Source organism: Carassius gibelio, chromosome B7 (assembly GCF_023724105.1).
Source record: "Carassius gibelio isolate Cgi1373 ecotype wild population from Czech Republic chromosome B7, carGib1.2-hapl.c, whole genome shotgun sequence".
Taxonomy (NCBI): Eukaryota; Metazoa; Chordata; class Actinopteri; order Cypriniformes; family Cyprinidae; genus Carassius; species Carassius gibelio.
In genome coordinates, this window is record NC_068402.1 from 3241865 (window position 1) to 3266793 (window position 24929).

General features: G+C 38.2%; 3 protein-coding genes across 8 annotated transcripts in view; 2 read left to right on the forward strand and 1 right to left on the reverse strand.

Moving 5' to 3' along the window:
- Positions 1-1631: 1631 nt before the first annotated feature.
- On the reverse strand, positions 1632-6198 carry myadma (myeloid associated differentiation marker a). The gene is made up of 2 exons (XM_052560717.1): positions 6056-6198; positions 1632-3868 (listed from the first exon to the last, which is right to left on the reverse strand). The coding sequence occupies exon 2, from the start codon at positions 3811-3813 to the stop codon at positions 2929-2931; it is 885 nt and encodes a 294-aa protein (XP_052416677.1). The 5' UTR covers positions 3814-3868; positions 6056-6198; the 3' UTR covers positions 1632-2928.
- A 6144-nt stretch (positions 6199-12342) lies between these two features.
- Positions 12343-22470, forward strand: LOC127962015 (vang-like protein 2). Of its 3 annotated transcripts, none has more exons than XM_052561411.1 (8): positions 12343-12521; positions 16656-16910; positions 17000-17123; positions 18101-18708; positions 18962-19098; positions 19181-19316; positions 20010-20253; positions 21102-22470. In XM_052561411.1, exons 2-8 carry the CDS (start codon positions 16840-16842, stop codon positions 21363-21365), a joined length of 1584 nt encoding a protein of 527 aa, XP_052417371.1. In that variant the 5' UTR covers positions 12343-12521; positions 16656-16839; the 3' UTR covers positions 21366-22470. The 3 variants fall into 3 exon arrangements, with proteins under 3 accessions (XP_052417371.1, XP_052417370.1, XP_052417372.1); XM_052561410.1 differs by lacking the exon at positions 12343-12521 and adding an exon at positions 12614-12758; XM_052561412.1 differs by lacking the exon at positions 12343-12521 and adding an exon at positions 12794-12974.
- A 1839-nt stretch (positions 22471-24309) lies between these two features.
- Positions 24310-24929, forward strand: part of LOC127962020 (CD48 antigen) — a 31150-nt gene continuing 30530 nt past the window's right edge. The window contains exon 1 of one of the 4 annotated variants that reach the window (XM_052561427.1): positions 24310-24904. In XM_052561427.1, coding sequence (XP_052417387.1) covers positions 24799-24904 — 106 coding nt within the window. In that variant the 5' untranslated portion in view covers positions 24310-24798. The remainder of the gene's footprint in view (positions 24905-24929) is intronic. The other 3 variants (XM_052561421.1, XM_052561420.1, XM_052561422.1) reach the window with 3 other exon arrangements.

Sequence of the window (24929 nt, forward strand, 5' to 3'; positions counted from 1 at the left end):
TCTTGTGTGGGATGAAGATGCGAACCAAGCTTAACATCCTGCCTTTACATGGGGAGAGCAAATGTGATCATGCTGCTGTCCATGAACATGTGAAAAAGAAACAGGACAAAATGAAATTATACACCGATCACAAACTAAGTTCTCGTAATCCTCGCTTTTGACTGGGAGGAAAAGAGAGAATAAGGTGTCCTTGTGCTAATTCCAAAAGGTCATCCTAAATTCTCTGCTCCTGTAAGAGTAGAGAAGAGAGTTGGACCCAACACATTCCTGCTCAGTGATGGAAAAAAGTGGAATGCTGCTCACCTGCCATACTCGCCTGAATTGACTGACTGTGCCAGTAACACAAAACACTACACACAGTTCTGTGAAAGTCTCTCGTATGAGATGAAAGCCTGTTTGGCACAAGGACTATGATGTACACTAAACAAGACTGTTTTACATCCAAGTTGCACAGGTGTAGCTCTCGATGAAAAAAAGAAAGAGAACTGTTCTGAATTATTTAATTGCTCCTTGGTTTACAAAAGTGGTTGAAGTAACAGTGAAACAATGTTATCAAATATGTTCAAATGTTAACTGATTGCTTTTGCTGACCATCCATGTACTGATGTTATGAGTTTTTAGTTACAGAGATCTCACTGTTTACATGCATTGAATATAATTTATGGACTGTTACTGAATAGTTGTCTAGGTTGTCCCAACTACTTATTCAGGGTGCATGTTTTCTTCTGTTGAGTTAAGGAGAATGTTTTTTACAAAAAGGGGCAATGTTGTATCATGTACTGTAATTCCTAATGCTACCTCTAGGGACGTTGTATTGTAAAAAGGAGAAGTGGGTACAACAGAAGGGGAGGAGAAGAAGGGGCTTAGTGAAAAGACATGTGAAGTTACTGTTCAGAATAAAGTGAGGTCTGGAAGATAATCGTTGTGCTTATTACTTATACAAAACCTAAAAATGCAATAGTAAATCGAGGGAACTCAATAGTAATCGTGTGCACGTTTTAGTACATTGAGGGAACGAATTAGTAAATCGTGTGCACAATTTATTTATTTTTTAATAAAAAGTTCCGTAAAAAGCAAATATTTTCTAAAACACATTAAAAATTTAATGACTTTGCTTGAAAATTTAAGGTCTGAATGAACACCTCTGTAGAAGTCAATTAATACAAGTTGATTATCTCTTTATATTAAACGTGAATTACATTTCTTTTTTTCTTTTTATAAATACGCAATCAATTAAACCCTTAAGTGACATTTCATCATGGAAGCTTGTGGACAGTCATGTCATATTCATGTACTTTACTAGAAGATCTGCAAGACAATATGGAAGTAGGAAACGGAATAGCTTTTTTTTTATATATAAATTATGCCTTACCACCAACTAAGAACGGCCATGCACACCACCCACAGAATCGAGAAAGAGCTATCAATCTGGCAATCCTTTCCGTGTCCGGGCCGGGTGAGGTTTCCTGTGTTGAGTCAAATTAAGCCGCAGGCTCCACTCCTGGTGCTGCCCTTCCATCAATTCCTTTAAGCTCCAGCTTTTCAACCATACTTCCCCCAGTTTCCCGCACGCTTCTTGAAACATATACTTTCACAAATATACCAATGAAAACCAATAAACAAAGTGTAAATTAGAATACAAACTTGTTTATATTTCACAGTGAACTTTATTTGTTCTTGATACATTTGACAATATTATAAAAAAAAAAAATGTATAAAAATGCTTTGCTCTGGAATTGTTCACATTCATTATAACACATGAACACAAACCTGGCAGAAATGGTACTACCATGAAACGTGACAAAGATAACACTTTATGGAAGGCAGAAGGGGTCAAAAGATTTTAAAAGGAGCGCGTGCAATTTCATTGTGTCATCATGCACTGTGTGTTCACATTAATAAAACATCAGACATCAAGCTTTTTTATGAAGGATGTTGCAATGTTACACTGGTATGCACATCTACATGTATGCAAACATCAGATATTATAACACGGCCAGAATGTGTGGGTCTACACATGCAAAAGAAAAAGAAAATGTGGACAAACGCGTTCAAATTCCACAGAAACATTTCACACGTTCTGTTTAAATACTTTTGGCCCCGTCCACCTTCCAAAACACTTACATGTGAAAAACATACACTTCAAGTCACATAGAACAGCATAAAGATGTACAGTAGTTCAACACAGCGATGTGAATGAGATACAACATCATAAGGCAGCAGCGGCAGAATCAGAAAATGCACTAACCACATTAAAATTACAAATAAATGGTGCGTTCAAGTCCTCCTGGGGAGTTCGCATTTATGTGCTGGGAATGTTAATTATGGTGTCAGGTGCAAATCACTTGGCAAGATGGTGATGTACAAAAACAACTCTATTTCTATAAAACAATGAATAAAGAATTTGCATTAATTGTGTTTTTATCTTTTCAATTCCCAATTGTAATCTAAATTGATACATATTATATCATAAATTAACAATACTATTGTATTTTGTTCATGCAATTTGACTAGTTTTAGTGTACAAATAGAAATAAATGAATTTATTTCAACAAATTGATCATGAAAACAGACTGTATCTGTTGCGTCCACCATGTCGGAAACTCAAGGCTTCAAAAAATCCAAATCATCCAAATCTTAAACTAAACTTAGCTAGCTGCCAAGGCAATATTTTTAATGTAATGTTTAGCTATATATCAGCGGGACCAAAATAATACTGTTTCCCACTCATAATTACTACTTAGTGGTTGCGTTCATGTGTGTAAAACTCATAAATGCAATCTTTCTAACTTGAACGCATCATTTTTCACGGAACATTTTGCTCCTCCTCCTCCAGAAACTTGGAATAAAGCTCAAAATCATTAAAGCAGAGTCTGCTAAAAATCTAAGATATCCTCAGTGTCAGGGAAAAGATGACCGTTTGCTCTCTCACACTGTGACAAACACCAATCGGGCAGAATACACCAGATCCGCCAGGTAGATCAGGAAGTTGAGAGCGGTGAGAACAGCCACAGCCACAAGTTTATCCCACAGACAAAAATCGTTACTGTGTCCGCAGTAGTCTACTCGCCTTGGGCTCCCTGAATGACGGCTGTCAAACTTGAAGATCGGCCAAATGATGGTGGCAGTGAGGTACATGATGACCGAAAGCAGAGCGTAGGCGGAAAGGAAGCGTGCGAATGGGAACGGAAGGAACCCGGTGCATTCACCGACGCACATGATCACGATGGCCGCCGAAATCACGAAGCAGATGCAGTAGACAGCCATGCACCACTTCAGGGCCGAGTGACTATCATAAGAGACAGGGTTGCTGATGAACATGAATATGATGCAGGCCACGAAGGTCTCACAAACCTTAAGCAGGCCTGGAACCGTGGCCATGTACCCGGCGACTTCACCTGGTTGCGCTCGCGTCAAACTCACTTCGATGAAATACGCTATGGTGGCCAGGCAGGAGAAGACCGTGGAGACGATTCGGAGGTCTCGAGTCTCATCGCGTGCCACTTGGCCCTTCACGAAGTAGAGCGGGAAGATGATGGACGCCGACAGGCAAAGAAGCGTAGCGTAGCAGGCAAACGTAATAGGGAAGTTTTTCCAGGACAAGGGGGCACGAGCCTGGAGACCCATGACCTCCACCAGCAAAACCAGCAGGGTCCCGGCGAAGCTGAAAGCCCAGCAGAAGATGCACCAGTCGTACATGCCGTTGTTGATTGCCCCTCCATGGGCCGCAATGCTAAACGCCACACAAGTGAACACTAGAGCGGCCAAACGCGCCCACATGGGACGGGAAGTCTTCAAGACCACCAGAGGCATGATTGGTGAAGTTTCTGGACGTCAAAGGAGTGCAATGTGTGGCCTTCTGGTGATTCTGCAAAGGACAAAAAGAGAGGCAGTTGGATCTTCTGTATGTGCACCAATCAATGATCGTGTTACAAAGACAACAAGCTCAAGAGAAGCGCTTCAGCCCTGGATGTGTAAATGCCTGTTAATTAGGTTTGACACTTTTAGTGCGGTCAGTTTCCTGCACTAGCTTTAGTAAAGTGTGTGTTGTATTGCATTCATTCATTGGTTGCATAACCATCAAGTACTGATCCCCAAAACGTTATAGATAAGCACTCATTCCCAGAGTGGTTTTGAAGAGAATTTTGGCATCATTTAATCACCTCTGTGGCATTAAACATGTAACAAGTCGACATGTCTCAGAAGAAGATATTTTGAAGAATGTTAATAGTTGCTGGTAGACCATGGACTTCCATGGTATTTTTTGGAAGTCATGGCTACTAGCAACATTTTGGTTACCAACATTATTCAAATTGTCTTGAAACAACTTGAGTAAAGGTGAGTAAATGATGACATTTTTGGTGAAGTATCGCTTTAAAGTAGCTCAGGGAAAAAAAACTTAACACATACTTCATACTTAACACATTTTTAATTTAGTGTACATGATCACTTTTTAAGCAATGGTTTATTTGTTAATGGCAAATATGAATGTTATGAAGCTATAAGAATACATTTTGTGTGCAAGGAAAGGAAAATAACTACCATCTGAATCAACAAAGCATGCCATTGGCTGAGAAATCTGACCCGCTTCAATCACTGATCGAGTTACAAAGACTACACGCTCAAGAGAAGCTCTGTTTGTGTGAACATGTGGCCCGTTTAGGACACTGAACGTTTTTAAGAGGAACTGTGTGGCCTGTTTCCTGTACTGCATTGACTTAAGTGTGCATTGTATTAAATTGCATTCATGCCTTGGTTGTGTAACTGTTATGTACTGATCCAAAAACAACAACAAAAAAATGTTAGAGATATGCACTCACTCCCTAGACTGATTTTAAAGAAGCAGGTCACCCAGAAACAAAAATGTGGCATAATTTACTCATCCTGTGTTGTACCAGGCATATAGAAATCTCTATCTTCAAAAGAAGACATTTTAAAGAATGTTGGTAACCAAACAATTATTGGTAGGCCATTGACTTCCAAAGTTGAAGGTGAGTATTTTCATCATGATTGTGTTTTAAGCAGCAGTTTATACATTAATGAAAACTCGTATCGATATTTACTTAAACTGTTTCTAACTCATCCAACTTTCTTCTCTGGAACATGTTAGGAATTATGTGTTGTTCACACCAAAGATGACAACTTTTAACTATAGATTTTGAATAATCATGTTGATTCAGTGAGAACATAAAACTCCACACCACTGCTAGAAGTCCTATAAATTGAAATTCTATGAGGGATTGTGCGAGTTAATTGTGTGCCTTTCCACTCCACCATAACTCTCAAATCTGATTCACAATAGAGCAAACAGCTATTTAAATGTAACTACTGGTCATTCTTCCTAAAATCTCCTTTTTAAATTAGAGTAAAGATGGGTTTGGGTTTGGAATGACATGACATATTTTTCATTTTTGGGTGTACTGTTTCTTTAAGAACTCAGATGTAGATTTTGAAATTTACATATTATGTCCCAATTTAAGCTAGTTTCTGACAACCATTTAAACTCATGAGGTAACAGCACACATCAGCAGAAGTGACTCAGCTACTGGTCACTTCCTCCACATCACCACTTTTTGTTCACACAAACATCTTTACTAGAGTTTTTTGTGTGACAGACTTAAAGTATATATTAGCTCTCTTGTTATTTTTTTTTTTTATTACTTACATAGAGATCAAAACTGTTACCTCGGCACGTCTTTCTTCCATCTTTCTAGCAGCTAACGGATGTGGTGGCGGGTGTGGCTGTTGTGTTTTATGGGTCGGTTGAGGTTGAGATGAACGTGGGGCTCGAAAACCAAACATTCTAAACACTGAACTGAACGCATTTAACAGAATTCTAGAACTTTTGGATGCGCTTAAAAAATGTTCCCAAAGTACAAACTGTTTAGATGCATGTATAAACTAGGCTAACGTTACTTGAGTATTTTCTCAAAAGCGTATTTATGTAAATTAGGCGCATTCCTCAGGCTGAAGCGTCCTATCTACCAAAACAATAATGCCAATGCAAACAAAACTAACCCAAAAGACAATTAGAAAACCAACGATACAGACATACCTTATACAGACTTCGTCGCTTTATTCCAGTTTTGATCACAAAGGAGAAGCGAGACCCTCTCCTCTCCAGTAACGCTGCCCAGATGTGCCCTTCCTTAGCAGGACTCAGTCCTCCACGCCCATTTCCTACCAAATTAGGTAACGTTACTGCCTTTCTCTTACCATTTGACCTCTCCATATAGTCTAAAATTAGATGTTGGAATTTAGTATTCCATTATGTCACTTTGTCTCAACCATTTTAATAAGAGGAATTTAAAAATTACAAGGATAAATGCTACTCTTACCATATATTATTTTGTATATACAATTTATATATGAACATTTCAAAATAAACAACATTGTTTATTTTAGTGGAACCGCTAAACTGTAACTGTAGCATTTTCAGTTCTCTGTGTGTGATGAATAGGTTCGAAACCCAGGCGCGACTGTTTTTGACCTCTGCTTATAATTTAAATTAAACATATTAAGGGGTATGGAAAAACAAAACAACAACAAACAAAGAAAAAAAACAACAACAATATGATACTGATTAAAACATTTTAATTGGACAATGGTATTAAAAGTAACCCAAACAGGGTAAAAACGGTATTAATTGTTTTCGTAGTCGTTAGTCTGTGATTTTACAGGGTTTTTTTTAAATCTAGATATCGCCTCTAATCTGACAAATCATGTCATAAACCAGAGACCATACGGATGTAGATTTAATCACGGTATCAGACACTCTATCTTTATGAATGCTCATGAAGCTCTGGTAAACACCGCTCCCTGGTGGTCTAGTGGTTAGGATTCGGCGCTCTCACCGCCGCGGCCCGGGTTCGATTCCCGGTCAGGGAACAAAGTTTTTTCATTTTTATTTTTTACCGTAAAAATACTATAACAATAAATTTATTTATATCTACTGAACCACGGGTTGCTGAATGCTTACATAAGAGTGACGTAGAATCATTATTTTGTTGTCATTTTTTAAATTGCGATAATTAAAAGCACACAACACAAATGGGCTACATATCACTGTAAAAAAACAAATCAAACAGGCAAATTAATTTAATTTCTATATTTTTTTTATTATGATTTCTGAAGGATGTGACACTGAAAACTGGAGTAAAAATGTTGAAAATACAACTTTGAACACACGAATAAGTTACATTTTAAAATATATTCAAATAGGGAAAAAAGTTATTTTAAATATAAAAATATTTCACAATATTACTGTTCTTGCTGTACTCTGGATCAAATAAATGCAGGCTTGGTGAGCAGAAGAGACTTCTTTAAAAACAAAATATCTTACAGTTCAAAAGCTGTTGATTGGTAGGCTATATAGATTACAGAAATGTGTTATATTATATATATATATAATTTTTGTCACCCTCACTTCTGAAAAGATGGCTACGCCCCTGCCACTATAAAACATCAGTAGCCTGTTTGTGTGACATCGGCTTCATGAACATTGTTAAACATTTACTTTGCATACAAAATAAAGTTACAAAAATAGGCTACTCTTCAAACAACAGTATTGTGTTAATTCATGAAATGTTTAATTGGTTAATTAAGTCAAGCATAACGAATTGAATAACAAGCATTTCTAAACAAACTTTCCACAAAGTCACTTTAATTTTTATTTATTTAAGAAGCGGTTAAGAATTTGAATTAATAAATAAATCCAAATCATTTGATGTATCAGCTGTACAGTTCATATTAGACACAAGTTCTTTCCAGGAAATGTTGCACATTGAAATCAATACAGTCTGTGCACGCGCGCCATGAACGTGTACGCAGTTTGCGTGCTGCTGAGTGATCGAGTTCAAGCCAAACAGTGACAACAGCGCCTACTAGGGGCACAGAATACGATGGTCACAGAATCTGGTGTAACTCCGGTCTCGTTCTGTCTTGAGCCACAGCGATTCATCATTCAACGCGTTTCCTTTTGTAATCAATAACGTGACTGAACCTGGAGAAATGATATAAAACTACCGTCAGCTGTGAATTTTATGAATTTTTATAAAGAATAAAAATGTTATTTGTTTTTAATAAATGTTTTTAATAAATGTTTTTTTTTTATATATATACTGGAAGTTTATAAATTACATGTAATATGTAATAAATAAATCTAACAAAAATTCTATTAAATATATTATGAAAAAAAAATATGAGATGTTGCATCAAAATAGTTTTTCTGTATCAGCTTGCTAAGTGACATTGCTGCAGCTTTCATTTTTAATTCACATATATATATATATATATATATATATATATATATATATATATATATATATATATATATATATATATATATATATATATTATCCATATTCTTTTGTTTTGTATTTTCATTTTAGTCATTTTGTTTCCTATTAGTCTGTTTTTATTTTTTTTTATTTTCTTGGTAGAATAATTCTGTTTTTGCTTTTATTATTTTAGTTTTAGTTTTAGTACTTAAACATAAATCATTTTACTTGTAGAGTCAGCATTATAAATTTTCGTTAACTTTAAGCTTTTATCTAATATTTAGATCTTATAAATGTTTTATTGTTTATTTTATCTATTTTTTATGTTTTATTATTTGTAATACTAAAACATAACATTTATTTAAGTGAACTGGCCAAGAAACATATATCATTCTAATTTTCTTTAAGTTTTCACCAAATATTTTATAAATTTTGAACTTAAAAAAAAAATCTGTTTTATTTCTATTCAATTCAATTATATATATATATATATATATATATATATATATATATATATATATATATATATATATATATATATATATATATATATATATATATATAATGTATTTTTAGTTTTAACTTTTGTGTTAATAACAAGACATGTTTTATCTGGTCATGCCCAGAGATCAGTGGAGTGCTCTCACAGACGAGCTCAAAGATACAGACACGTCTCACAGAATTCTTCAGACTCAAAACATGTTCTCATCGTCCTTCATCAAGGAGGAAGAGGAGCAGGAGACGCCCTGCCTCTCTCCAGCTGACCAATCACTGACTGAGACCCTTAGTCAAAGGGAAAGACTCGGCCAATCACAATCGAGCCTCCAGCGACATGTGATCAAAAACTTGGACCAGACCAGATGAACACCACTGAGGAGCTGATGAGGAAACTACAGCAGCTGAGAGTGTCCACACATTCCCCAAAAGCTAATAGAAATTAGAGAAAAAAAAATATAGATATAAAGTTTTTTGTTCTTTATTTTTTATTTTTTTTTACTTTTTTTTTTTTTGCATTTAATATTATTATTATTATTTTACAAAGCATGTCCATTCATACACACACACACACAAAACAGAATGCAATAAACTGTCAAAAAGATGTATTAAAAAAGTACAGCATTATTACATTTAAACACTATTTTTTTTTGTAAACACCTATTCTGAATTAATATAAAAAAAAAAAATAATAATAATAATAATAAACATCTCAGTGTTTCTTCTCACCTGTTCACTGATGCAGGTTTTTTATATTGTGCATATATTATTAAAAATGTTGCACAGCTTATAATTTAAGCTGGTTTAATATAAACATATAAATGTGATGTATGTGTATATAATAATAATAATCATAATAATCAAAGGTTTTTCTACAATTGATCTGTCGTTGCTGATTTTTTTTTTCCCCTTTCTGTTCTATTTTTGTGGAGAGATTCACCCTGACACACAGTAGGATACAGTAAATCTCAATGCGTTTCTTCTGACCTGATGTTCTAGGACATTGAAGCTGATCACTACAAACTCCTAAAGAAATTAAGAAAACCTCTTCCTGTGGATAAAATATCAAGAGATCTGGTCTACAAGCCTCTGAATGCAGTCACTGGGCCGCGGAGCCGGAGATGGTGAGGAAACCCCCTCAAAGACTTACGTTTAACACACTTCAGTATGTTTAAATATAAATTTACAGAGCAGAAAAAATTGTACGAAGTCTGCAGATCCCATGTTGTGTTTTATATTTCTGTGTTGTTCGTTAAAGGTAAAGAGGGCGTCTCAACAGAACCAGCTCAACCACAAATCAAGTCCAGTGGTTTCTGACGGTTTACACTGGACCTGAAAGAGGACTTTCATCTCCTAAACACACTCTATGATGTAGCCCCTTCCCAGCATGCCTTGCGCTTGGGAGTGCCATCCAGGCTAAATTATGTGTTGTGTGTCAATCAGAAATTCATGACATGGGATGGATGACCCTTCGGCCATCTCTGAGAAAGAAAGGAGGAAAAAGAAAGTAGTTATGCCTTTGAAAGCGAATTGTGTGTTTACGGATGGACGGCATCAACAAATGCAGGTTCTTTAGCACTGGGACCCCTGTGGAAATAAACACAGTGGGAGGAAGATATAAGGATTATGAATAATATTGTTCGTTCATTAATATCGTAGCTTGTATTTCATTTCGTAAAGAAAAATAAGGGAAGCAAAACTAAAAAAGGTGGAGGATTTATTTTGAAGATTTGTGCTCGGTTATGGAATTAATATTTGTTTGGTTTCTTTAACACAATCACACAGTTCACAACTGGACTCCTGTTAATATGTCATACAGAAACAAAAAAGGGGCGTGTCTATGAATTCTGACATCATGTCATGTGACCTGACATGTAAATTCTGTCAACTTTTGTAGCTTGCGTTTGCGGCAGGTTATTTTGTAGCTTAACGGTGCTTGAAACACAAATTAAGGGATTGGAAACTCTAATAATATGAAAAAACTACGCAACTTTGCGTTTGAAGCACAAGTGTTTTTATAAGTGTTTAACTCGGACTTCTAACCTGCCCAGGGAGGATTGTTACCTCACCTCCTTTTAATTGTTTTTTGTTTCTTATTTTATATTTTAATAATTTATTCATACTCATCAGCGTTTGATGATTTGTACGTTGCACAATGAAGAAACCCATACTCGTGCGAACTACTATACGCAAATGTTTGTTTTTTATATGTATTGTCATTCACTCCTGTAATATAGTTGACGACGGCCTGTTTTTAATATTAATATTCTGTAAAGCTCTAGTCATTTCTTTAATGAAGAGTTGCGTAAAAATTTTTCTCCCTCTTTTTTTTTTAAATGGTGAGATTGTTAGATGCACAGAAGGCAATTGAAAACTTGTGTTTAAAAAATGCTTCTTTTTTTTTGTAATTAAAAATGTTTTAAAAAATGTCAGTGCATTCAGAACCTGTCCTCTAGACTGATTTTCTTCTTATCTTCTATTAACTTTATCTCTGAAACAGAACGAAAAGCTGCTTTGGAATTGGATCTTGTCTTTGAAAACACATTGGAGCATGAAAATTTATATCCGTCAATATTGTGGTTAGCACTGATGATGTATAGCGTAATTATTATGTTTTTTTCAGAAGCATTTGGTTGAAACTTGAGCACAGGAAATAAGCTTTCACTGAATTTGCTTGATTTTCAAGTTATTTTTGGTGTACGGATTATACTATATTGTCCATTTTGGATGGTTTACACACTGTATGACCTTGATATAAACAATCAAGCAAAACAAAAAAATAAATAAAAAATTCTGATCTCAGATATCTCAAATGCATAAATAAACCCATTATACATACACTGCTCTATACATCTAATAATCCAACACATCTAAGCAAGTATAGCTGATGAAGTAAAAGTGAGACAGATAAATAATCCAAAAACAAGCTCATTCCTACATCCTTTTTTTCAAAGTAATCACAGTAAGTTAATGTGGTTCTCGTGACTCATTTAGTGTGTGTGTGTGTGTGCGCGCACTTTGTGAGGGGCCATGTGTTTTGGACCACTGGAGTGAAGACAATCTTGTAAAGTGGAGACATTTTGGCCAGTCCTCTCTTTCTGAGATCCCTTTAAAGGCGTGGCTGAGGGTCAGGACTTGGTTTTAGGGGTCTGGTTATAACCGGGTCAGATTTAGGGTAAGGGTTTGGGCGAGGCATGGGTTCTGATGGGTAGGTTTAGAGTAAAGAGCGAGAGATTGCATTGTGTCGGTGTATGTCCTCACATAAAGATAGCTATACAGAAGTGTGTGTGTGTGTGTGTGTGTGAGAGAGAGGGAGAGGGGGGGGGGGGGGGTAGATGTGTGTGTGTGTTTGAGAGAGAGAGAGAGAGAGAGTGTGTGTTTTTTGTGTGTGTGTGTGTGTGCGTGTATTTGTGTGAGAGTGAGAGAGAGAGGGAGAGAAAGATGTGTGTGTGTGTGTGTGTGAGAGAGAGAGAGAGAGAGAGAGAGAGAGATGTGTGTGTGTGTGTGTGTGAGAGAGAGAGAGAGAGAGAGAGAGATGGAGGGCGGAGCAGGATCGTGGGGGAGGTCGGGTGTATTCTGGGCGTGTATCAGCTCAGGTTTGAATGGAGACGGAAATATGTGAGTTTCTCTGAAGAAAAAAAGAAAAAAACACGGACTCGAAGTAAAGCCCGCAGGCCAGGGTACATTTCACATTCACAGACCCAGAGCGATTAAACTACAAGAAGAGGATTTATTCACCTGCAAACTGTGAGTTTACCAAGAAAAGAGGGGTTTCCCCTTCGTGTTTCTATCGCGTGGATGATTGTTCTGGTGAAGAGCTACAAAGAGGCGAGTGAAAGTAACGCTAGCTGCTGCGTGTATCATCTGCGGGATGCAGAGGGAAACATTATACTTCCGTTTTAACGCATTCTCTCATTAATATCTGACGTGAATGTGTTTCTACTGGGACTCTGTTATATTCAGGCTGGTGTTGCACGATTTAAAGTAAGACAGTTGGTCGTGAAAATATCGTGGACTTTGCAAGGAAATGCACGAGAAAGGAACCGCAAGGATCCGCTTTCATTGTTTTGTGTAAACTACGCTTTTGTGGGAGCGGGTTTGTTTCACAGCTTCTTCAGGACTCTTCTTTGTGTTCAGAGATCCTTAAATTCGGACGAGTAGAAGGAAAGATACGACCGATTATAGCCCAAAATGTTTTAGGTATTTCATCCATTTTTGGCAACCAAAATTAATAGTTTAAATTGTAATATTTTCTTCTTTTTATTTTGGGCGAGTCTCAGTACAGTGATACTTAGCTTATTGATTCATATAGTGAATCGATTCACTTTTGTTATCGCTTCGTCGGAGTCATCGTCCGAATTCACTCCCAGAAATCTGGCTTTTGACTTTATTTTTATTTTATTTTTTTTCTTCCTTCTTTTATTTTCTTATATTTGATCTTTTAAACTGTGTATTTTTAACACACACGAGTTACTGTTTATGATCGCATTTGGCTCGCAGTCGAGCGATTTACGAATATGAAGCGAATCGGTTCTTCTGAATGATCGGATTGAATTGGTTCAATAGAATGATTCTTTGGCCAGTCGGGCATCGCTAATGATAATTAATCACTTAGTGATGGTTATTAGTCATTTTAAGAAATATATACATTCACACAATCAATACACGTGACTTTTGAGAAGTATTTCGTTTGTTTTACATCGGAAAATAAACGAATTGCATTCATTTGCATGTGATTTTCACACGTTGATAGCATAATTGTAAAACAAACTAGTTTTTTTTCATTGCATGCACGTTTTAAAGGTGATTTGGTTGTTCGATCTCTGTATTGCGCTCTCTTAAAGCGTAGCGAGACCTCAGTAAATGCTTGTGCTAGTTAATATTTTGTTTTTTGTTGTAAACTTTTTTTTATTATTAAAAATTTACCTGCAGAACGTAGAAAAGATCGACACATTTGTTTCATTGTTTTGTTCTTTTACGTTGTATTTAGGTTACTGTGTCACGTCGAGTGTGGTCGCATGAAGGCCCGAAAGCCTCGGACTCTCATAGACAGTGACGGCGGGGGTGTAGCGCATGTTACGCGGCGTGATTGACACCGCCAATCCGAGGCTTTGAGGCCAGCGCGGTGCGATGAGCTCAGTTGTCTCCTGTGCCGTCTCCTAGGAGACTGTAACCTGAGCACGGCATTGAAACACTTAATAGACGCTCATTCATAAACAATTAGACATTCGCAGTATATTTTCTGTTCTTCATAAACGAAAGTACAGTGTTTGTGATTTGTAGGCTTCATTTGATGCCTGTAATGGACCTTCTGACACTTGTCTTGAACGTGTGTGTTTGTTCAACAAAGCTGTTGTTTAAATAGGTCACATGAGAGCAGGAATAATGGGTAACTGTATATGTGGACCTAATCCACACCTGGGACCCGGTGTGTTGTTGGTTCATAAATCACAGCTGCCAAACACAAACCACAGTGTCCTGTTGATCTGTTTAGATGCAGTCTTGTAGAATACGAACACTTAGTTTGGGATCAAGGACGTCTTGAGACCTTGAGCTATTTATCAAGATCTGTCTGCTGATATTAATGATGTCTCATGCAGTTGGGCTAAGATTTTATTAACTTTTGCAGGAGCAGAGATTCATAACGGATAAATATTGTGCATAATATTGTAGCAATGCCTGCTTTCTTTTCTAGAGCTGGAGCGTCCTCTTAGTTGTTGGTCATACACTGATTCATATGTTTGTCTGGGGTTGTTGTGCTCATCACACCTGTATCTGTAGTGTTTACGAGCGCTTCCCACATGAACACAAGAGTTGACAGCTGCGTCCCAGGTGTCTCGTTTAAAACAGCAGACACATTAGTCAGATTATACCTGTCTATTATCAGTCTACTGTATATGAAGCACAGATCACACAGAAGGATTGCTATTGAAATGACTGGATTTCACTTGCAAACAAATTCAAAGAACAACATTAAATGATCGACCTTTAATGATTGAATGAAGTCTTAAACGATGTGAACGATTCCCCTCACTCCACAAAACCCTTTAAATGGAACTTAATATAAATGAAAAACAGAACCAGAACTTAATACAGTGTCATTCCTTAAGCAGTGTTTATTATAAACGCCAAGTCTATTTAAATCTGGTGTAGACCGCATGACACGACTGTTATTCAGTTTGCAGCTCTGTTTGATTCTCAGTGTGTCTGAGCTCCGCAGGACGAGAGGAGACGGCCGTTCCTCCTCAGACTGATGGGGGACACATGTTCTGGATCTGTCCGGGACAAATGGTGTCCCATCAGCTCTGTAAACAACTCCTGACGGCCCACACACACACGTCTGTCTGTGTCCGTCTCACATGAGTCCTGTTAGCAGACAGAAATGTGAGTGTTAGGAGCTAAAATAGACGCTGGAGTGCTGGCTCTTATTTAGATAATCAGATTGAGCCGTTACTTCAGAAACAGGCAAAACAACTCGACTCGATGGTGAAGAAACCAATCCAAAACAGACAGTTTTGAGTTTATATGATCATATGTGGTGGATGTGTAAAGGTCAGGCGGCGACCCGTCACACATTCACTGCCATGGTAACAGCCCAGCTCAGTTGCCGTGGAGATGACAGGCGATGGCCGGGGAATGTGTGTGTGTGTGTGTGTGTGTAATGAGATGCTGAAGTCCTTGTGCAGGACTCTCGGCTCAGATTAGCTGCTGAAGTTTGTTTTGATGATCTTCGAGTGTCACAGAACTGCTTTAGTTCCTGTTTATCACTACAGCAGTCCAAGTTATTTCAAAACCAGTAGGAATGCCAATAATCTGTGTGTTTGTGTATTCCTGAGAGATGTTCAAACACAACGGCCATCATTCATTCATGTGAGCAGAACGAATTTCTGTGGAGAATCGTGATTTAATTGAATGAGAGAGTTTAGGTGAGAATGATTCGAACAGAACTTGGTGAACAGTGTTTCACAAATGAAGCTCGGTGTTTTTACACAGAGGTCAAGTGTTGGGGTTTAAAAGTGTGTGTGTGTGTGTGTGTGAATTAGAGATGCATTGTGTTGAAGAAAAACGTATTAACCTGCTGTTGAGCTGGTTGTAAAAAATACTGGTTAAACTGTTAATTTCTGCTTGAAATTTGGTGAATATTTTTCAGTTAGGGTCATGAATATTCATGCTAAGTTTCAACATATAGATGTGTTTTTTGGAAAGGCTGTATAAAAATTGGGGTTTTGTTGACCCACATTGGTTTGCATGCAATTTGACAAAAATCTGTGCTTTAAAACAGGTAAAGCAAACCGAAAACCTTCTGTGTAGCTTGACAAACGCTAAAATATATATAATACATGAGGACATGTTAGACACACAGTCTCCTCAAAACTGAGACTTGTGTTTGTGAGAAGTGAGAAATTAATTTTATGCTTTGTAAGAATTTGAGAAAAAGACTACAAAAGTTTAGAGGAAGTACAAATAGCAATGAATACAACAAATGATGTTAGAAACTGTTTACTAGTTATTTGAAGTTTAATTACAAATTAAATGAAAACCAGTTTTGAAAAAAAAAAAAATATGCACAAGTTGCACTTAGTTTCTGAACATAACTAAATCATGTGATATCCAATACGGAGATTATTTAAGTGTGTTTTAGATTATTTTTAAGTTTTTCTTCTTCGTTGCCTGCAGGTTACTAAACTTGAGTGGAGTTTTTGTAAGTTATCTGAAGTGTTGAGATTATTATTGCAAGCTGTTGTGATATGCATATTGCAATTTGTGATATTTTTATAATTTCTGTTATATCATATACCCCTAATGTAATACACTGTCCAGCATTCAGAGAAGTGATGCTAATGTCCTGAAAGTGTTAATGTCCTGTTGTTTGGGTCACAGGTCCGTCCGCTCCTCTCCGTCAGCCTCCAAGATAGATTCTCTCAGGAGTAAAGTGGAACTGCTGAAGCTGCCCTTGTCTCTGTCGTCCAAATCCATCTCGGAGCGTAAGACTCGGCTGGGCGGAGCCACAGAGCGCTCCAGGGGCGGAGCTGGGGCCCACAAACCCCGCCCACCGGCCCCAGACATGGACAACGAGTCGCAGTACTCGGGCTACTCCTACAAGTCTTCACATTCACGCAGCTCCCGCAAACACAGGTGCACACACATCACATTCACCTCCGATCGTGTCTGTTCACTGAGTCTCTGGAGATATGCTCACCTGAGGGACTCCTGGTGTGTTTCAGGGACCGCAGAGACCGGCATCGCTCCAAGAGCAGAGACAGCAGCAGCAGAGGAGACAAATCTGTGACCATCCAGGCCCCCGGAGAGCCCCTGCTGGACGCTGAGAGCACGCGCGGAGATGAGCGGGTCAGTGCACACTTACTGGACCAGTTCTGTTCAGAAATAATGAAGTATTAACTGTGTTACAGGAATCAGAAACTCTGGTGAGAATAATGCATATTACCAGAACAATCCTTCTACAGTGAACCATCACGACACATCAAAAAATAAGTTCGAAAATGTAGTTATTTGATAAGTTCATCTAAATATAAAATTAAATATGTGTATTTAGCAGACGCTTTTATCCAAAGCGACTTACATTGCATCCAGGCTATCAATTTTTATCTATCATGTGTTGCGGGGAATCGAACCTCCAACCTTGCGCTTGATATCGCAATGCTCTACCAATTGAGCTACAGGAACACTGTATCTGTTCTCCTTATATTTTTGCTTTATTTAACAGCACTTTGCTCAGTTTTTTGTCTTTTAATGGTGCTATGTTAACAAACTTTTTTTTTTATGTAACCCCCCCCCCCCCCTCCAAAATAGACTTAATTTCATTATTCTTTGGAATAAAATGACTTTTTCATTTTTATGTATTTACTTTTCTGTTTCTATTTAGTTTTAATACGGTTTTATTAATTTTGGTGCTTAAAAGTGTGATGTTACCTTGACTGAAAATGTATGTCTTTTTTTAATTCTAGCCCTATTTTAGAAATTTAGCAAAGGCAACATTTTTAATTATCTTTTAAATGGAAGGTTTCTATCTAATGTTTACATTTTTTTTTTTTTACGACCTCTAGTTGTATTTTCGGTATTTATATTTTAGCGTAAATTGTAGATATTTTCCTCCGTGCTATTGTAATTTTTCGTAGAATTATTTTAAATGTTTATTATTGTTGTAATTAGTGTGTGAAGTGATTTATTTAATATACACATTTATCTTTTTAGTAATTTTAATACTTCAGCTAGTTCCCGAAGCAACATTTCTCACATTTATAGACTCATACACCAGACGTCCCGCCCCTCTCATTGTCTCAGTCTCTGTCTCTGTGTCCCGTCAGGATGATAACTGGGGCGAGACCACGACGGTCGTCACCGGGACGTCGGAGCACAGCGTGTCTAACGAGGACCTGACACGGGCGTCTAAGGAGCTGGAGGACTCGTCTCCGCTGGAGTGCCGTCGGTTCGCGGGGCCGGTCCTGAGCGGTGTTCTGGGTGTGTTTGCGCTCCTGACGCCCCTGGCCTTCCTGCTGCTGCCCCAGCTGCTGTGGCGGGACGCTCTGGAGCCCTGCGGGACCCCGTGCGAGGGCCTGTACGTCTCGCTGGCCTTCAAGCTGCTGGTGCTGCTCATCTCGTCCTGGGCTCTGTTCCTGCGGCCGCCCCGCGCCACGCTCCCGCGCTTCTACGTCTTCCGCTGCCTGCTGATGGCGCTGGTCTTCCTCTTCGTGGCCTCGTACTGGCTCTTCTACGGCGTGCGGGTGCTGGAGCCCCGCGAGCGAGACTACAGGGGCATCGTGGGATACGCCGTGTCTCTGGTGGACGCGCTGCTGTTCATCCAGTATCTGGCGCTCGTGCTGCTGGAGGTCAGGCACCTCAGACCCGCCTTCTGCCTCAAAGTGGTGCGCACCACCGACGGAGCCAGCCGCTTCTACAACGTGGGCCACCTCAGGTCAGCACAGATCATTACTAACAAACAGAGTTCATTTAATCACCCTCAGAGCAACTGAGACGTAGATGACCTTCTTTTTCTTCAGTAGAACAGTGACGTTTTATTTCCTGAAATCCCAGCGTTTGTGATTTGATAATAGCACAAAGCTATACCTTGATTTCAGTTTTTTCAGTGAATCATGCAGCTCTGGAATAAATCAGTAACTAATGTGCTAGATGAAGTAATTTGAGTGTGTGTGTGTGTGTGATCTCAGTATCCAGCGGGCAGCGGTGTGGGTTCTGGATCACTACTACACTGATTTCCCGGTCTACAACCCTGCTTTACTCAACCTGCCCAAGTCCATCCTGTCCAAGAAGATGTCTGGCTTCAAGGTGTACACTCTGGGAGAAGGTACTGCAGATCTTTCCCCTTTCACAGCCAAGTCTCTGCTTCACAAAGTCAGCTGATGTTCTGACTGGTTCTGTCTCTCCAGAGAGCAGCACTAATAACTCGACGGGTCAGTCCCGGGCGATGATCGCCGCCGCCGCACGCAGACGGGACAACTCTCATAACGAGTATTACTACGAGGAGGCCGAGATGGACCGCAGGGTCCGGAAACGCAAGGCCAGGTCAGAGTCCTGATCAATCAGAAATATCTGGGGGAAAAAGTCAAAAATTACTGCTACAATCTAATAAATCAGAATCTAGATGGAAAGTGTCTCTGAAAATAATCAATGCAGAAAATCTTACATGCATTTTAGTTTTTTATTATTTGTTTTATCATGATCAATTGCTTTCAAAATGTTTTTTTAATGTGTGTACTGTGTATATTATGTGCGTTCACACACACACACGTATATATAAGACATTTTTTTTTTATATTAAATGTTTGACTATGAATATATACAAGTGTACATGTAAATATATATATAAAAAAGATAAATTAGGATATTAAGTAAGATCATGTTCATGAAGATATAAATATCAAAACTTAATATTTCATTAGTAATATGCATTGCTAAGAATTAATTTGGACAACTTTAAATATGATTTTCTCAATATTTAGATATTTTTGCTCCCTCAGATTCCAGATTTTCAAATCCTCAGACAAATATTGTCCTCCTTACAAACCATACATCAATTGAAAGCTTATTTATTCATCTTTCCGATGATGTATAAATCTCAGTTTCTATAACTCGCCCCTCGTGTGTGGTTTCGTGCTGCAGGGTCAGATGTGGTCAGATACAGCTGATGTCTCTGACTCTTCTGCTCAGGTTTATTGGTGTCAGATGATTTGCTCAGAGCTGTGTTTCCTCCTCCAGGCTGGTGGTGGCAGTAGAGGAGGCCTTCACGCACATCAAGAGGCTTCAGGAGGACGAGGCGGCGTCGTCACCCAAACACCCGCGTGAGGTGATGGACCCTCGAGAGGCGGCCCAGGCCATCTTCGCCCCCATGGCTCGAGCCATGCAGAAGTACCTGCGCACCACGCGCCAGCAACCGTACCACAGCATGGAGAGCATCATCACACACCTGCAGTTCTGCATCACGCACAACATGACACCCAAGGTCTGCTAACTCACCATCAGACACCTGATACACCTGCACGATACCAGCAGACTTACTGGGTGCTGTGTCCCACAATGCAATGTGCTCAGCATCATCTGACTCTTTATAATGTCACGAATGAACAATTAACCTTGCTTTCTTGACTGATGTGCTGCGGTTTTTGCACAAAATTGGATTTAAATAAGTAGACACCACCTGGAGAATTAAATCTGCATGTAGTGATGTCATGAGACTCAAATGTATTAGACTTAATTCAGAAATATTGTTAAATACTATTTGGCATGGCATAGGGAATTAGTTTTATTTGATTGACGTGTCTAAAATTGTTATTGACAGATTTTTTTTTTATATATATATATAAAAAAATATCAAAAGTAAAATTGTTAGCAATTAGTTAAAAAAAGTTAATTTTTTTATTTACTTTATCAATATGTTCCTTAAATTTCTCCATACAATCCTCCTTTTCATTAAAACACAAACCAATTTTAAATATTGTAATGACTTTATAATGCTAACAATTTAACTTAATACTATTAATGTGTTTTTAAATATATATTTTTTATAATTATTTTAAATCGCAAACAAACTTTTGGGACTTTCTTTCAAGTACATTTAATAATTTTCATGTCTTTATTATTAGACGATGTATAAAGTGCCATATTTAGCTTTTGCATGTTTTTAATCGTCTTTGTCCGTCATTCGTTTATTGTAAATAGTCCTGTGTTCTGAAACATTATTTCAAGAATTCTTAAAATGCAGTATTTCTTGCTAGTAAGCATGCATGTGACAAAAGGAACACAGACATGAGGACTGGTCCTAATGTGCTGAATCTCTCCGTCTGTGCTCAGGCGTTTCTGGAGCGTTACCTGGCCCCGGGCCCCACCATGCAGTACCAGCGAGAGAACGGCAGCAGGGGGCGCCAGTGGACTCTGGTGAGCGAGGAGCCCGTGACCTCAGCGCTGCGGCAGGGACTGGTGTTCTCCCTCCGCCGCCTCGACTTCGCTCTGGTGGTCACGGTGACGCCCCTCCCCTTCCTCACCCTGGGGGAGGAGTTTATCGACCCCAAGAGCCACAAGTTCGTGATGCGGCTCCAGTCAGAGACCTCAGTGTGAGAGAACCACAAGAGACTCCGTTACAAGGACACAACCACTCCTTTTTGTCTTTTAGATATCACTTTTATGACTGTATGTGTGTGTTTTTTACACTACATGAACTATTTTGATCTAGAGACTGTCTGGACTGACTAACTCTTCTGCATTTCAGCTGTGAATATAACACGTGGCTCGATCAAACACACTTTCACACACCAGTGCTGCACGATACGGATGATTTACCAGAAGTTCCAAGTGTCATGATAACACTACACACACATTCACACTTCAAAACCCGTGAAATATTCATTGAGAAGCGACTGTAGCCGAGCGTTCAAGTGCTTTAATTTGTATGATTGACGGTCAAAAAAAGCACACGAGAAGCATGTTTGTAACTCTGTATGTCGTGAATGTTTTTAAGACGTCGTATGTATCACGTTTGCAGTACTTTATTCTTCATTTTAATGAATCGAGGGGCCTTTTATATCATTCGTTTACTTTGTGTTTTAACACACCAGCAAAACCAATGACTAATGTTTTTATGTGTAGCGTTTGGTTTGTGCGTCTGTCATACGTGACCAATCAAATGTGATCTTTACATAAAATGCAAAAACATGAATGTGTGCCAAATGCGGTAACAGTGCCTCGGCGTACACACACACACACACACACACACACACACACACACACACACACAGATGTCAGTCTGATTTCTAGCTGGTTTAAGGACAGTGAATTAACTCGTTCTTCTCATGTCTCTAACCCAGCTCCCATCTTTGACTCATTGTAGTTTGCCCCCATCCTTCATCTTCTGTACATAACTCATTCTTCTTTTATACGCTCGTGTACGTCAGTGAGAGAGGGATTGGAAATGATGTAGGTAGTTATGAATTATCATTTTTAGGCCTAATGCATGTAGGCGATGCAGGTTTGTACTTTTATCATTTTTGTATGGATGTTAAGCTAATCTTTTAACTTTTTCCCTTTAAAAAAAAATGGTTTGTTGTAAAGAGATTTGTAGGTTTCTGGTTATTGTGCGGACATTTTTTGGCGATTCATAATTTTAGAACTAAACCTGTTGCAGCATTTTTATTTTACATTTTTTTTTAATAAATGATCAACTCTACTGTACAGAGTTTGTCTCCTCTTTATAGAAGTAGATCTGAAGATGAATGTCTGATAGCAGGATGATGTTTGGACGCCAACTTCAAATAAAAAGAGTTTTAAAATAGAAACAGTACATTTCCTTAACCAGTTGTTTTTTATTAGTGAAGGATTTTTAAAACAGTTTCTATCAAATTCAATATTTGAGAGCTTGGCATAACTTGTATATTCTTTATAAAAATGCATTAATGCATTAAAACAGAGACCGAACTCGGTAAACAAACTATTAACTATTAGCACAGAATATGAACATAGTTTGGTCTTTTTAAAAACACTGTTTAAATGCATTAAGTGTAGAATGTCCCGAATCGTCTCAAAATGTGTAGTGAAGAAGACAGCAATTTAATATATTAATTTAATATAAAGAGATGATACTTTATAAAGTTTATCTCAATATCTGACCGCAGTGACCGTGAGATTTTCTGATCTGGTTCGAGTTAGGAATGAGTCAAAATGTGATGGTTTTCTATTTTGGCCGACTCTGAAACCAGTTATCAGAAGTTATGCATGGCTCATTCAAGGATTTTTACCTTTATTTAATCGGGTTAATCGGTTGAGAGCAGGTTTTCATTTGCAACCGCGACCTGGACGAGATGAGACACAGGGTACATGAAGTTACACACGTCATACAGACATTAATAAATATAGAAGAGATTCAGATTCAGTTAAAAGTGATGGAAAGAAAAATGGAAAAACTTTTTAAAAATGTAAAATGGCAGTACAAAAAAAAAAAAAGCAGTAGGATAACAGTATAGTCCAACATGGGTAAATTGATAATGTGCAAATAAATGCAATGACAGCCATAAGGCTTTGTTGGCAGAGAGCATCAACATGTACAGTGGTCCGTCAGTAAATTTGAGATTAAAACTTTAAAAGTAATCGAAACAGATTCTAATTTGAGATACTTTTGTGAAGTTCTCCAATCATTTTCAGCAGAACATTGAAAAGAAGAGCGGCCAAAAGAGACGTGGGCTTCTGTAAGGTCTAGAGAGAGATATTTACTGGAACACACACTGAACACAGGCACTGATATGGTTAATAAAGTACTTCGGTAAGATGGTGTTCTGCCCAGTATGGACTTGTAAATGAACCGATACCAGTGATTTAGTAACGAAGGCCATCCATCTATGAGTAAAGAGTGCAGTGATGGGTGCTGTATGGGGCTTTAGTAATAAAGTGAATAGCACTGTGGGACACAACGACGGTTTCTTGAGGAAAGAATTAGAAGCAGTTCTGTAGACAACATCACTGAAGTCAAGCACTGGGATGATGGCCTGTTTTACAGGAAGAGTAAATGAAGCTTTAAAATGTGCATTTATTACATGGACTGAGGCAACCACTGAATGATTTATAAAAGTGTAACATAACACTGTTAAATTGATTGTTAGGTTATATGATGATCTCTATCAGATATTTCTGTGAGTTTGTCCCTCTGCAATCCCTCCTCCCTTCTTTGTCCTTTCCCTTTTCTCTCTTTCTTCCACAGATGTTTCCTATCATTGGGTGAGTGTTTTTATTTTCTCTCACTCCTGCTCTCCCTTTCTTCCCTCTGTTTCTCTCTATTCTCTCGTTCTGTTTCTCTTTATCTCAATGTATACGCACGCACAGATGATACAGAGTTGCATCTTTCTTCGAGTGTTCATGCGAGGTGGGAACTGGACTGGATCTAAACATGTAATGCTATGACATTACTGCAATATTTTAAGATTTTTGTCTAATTGCATCGTCTTGGTTTCATAAGAAGAAAGATTTAAGTAGAACGACTTTGATGATTTAAATAACGATTATTAAAAACATTCTATGTCTTTATGATAATGTGCACTTTATAACCAGCAGCACGTGTTAACCCTGTACTGGGCCTGTATATGTAAGTGATTAATTTTCCAAAACAACATGGAGTCCATCAGAGAAAGTGAAACTCTCAAAGACTTTTAGCTTTTACTTCTACTGGAAAGTATTAGTCAGTTTGGACAGGGTCCCAATGTGGGATGTCCCTAGAAGTTTACTTTGGAACATTTATTCATGGACTTTTCCAACGATATGGACTGTAACATCTTTAAACACAAACACAACTTACTACAGAAGTGTCCCATAACATACAACTGTAAAATATAATAATAATAATAATAATAATAATAATAGAGTTCTAACAGAGATACATACACAATGTGCAGAGCGAGGGTGGTGTTGTGTTAGTGACGTAGTTTGGCTGTAGTGACCACCACATCTGCTGAAAACACCCCAAGCGTCTTCTACCGCTCCTGTTCTTCAACTTCCCTCCACTCGTGAAATGTCAGCTATCACAAGAGAAGAACCACGTCAACTGACATCGACAAACCAACGAGCGATGAGTCTGTGTGGAGTTGTGCTGCTGTGTAGTGTGTGTATCCGTCAAGGTGAGTTTAGCAGAATTCACTCTTA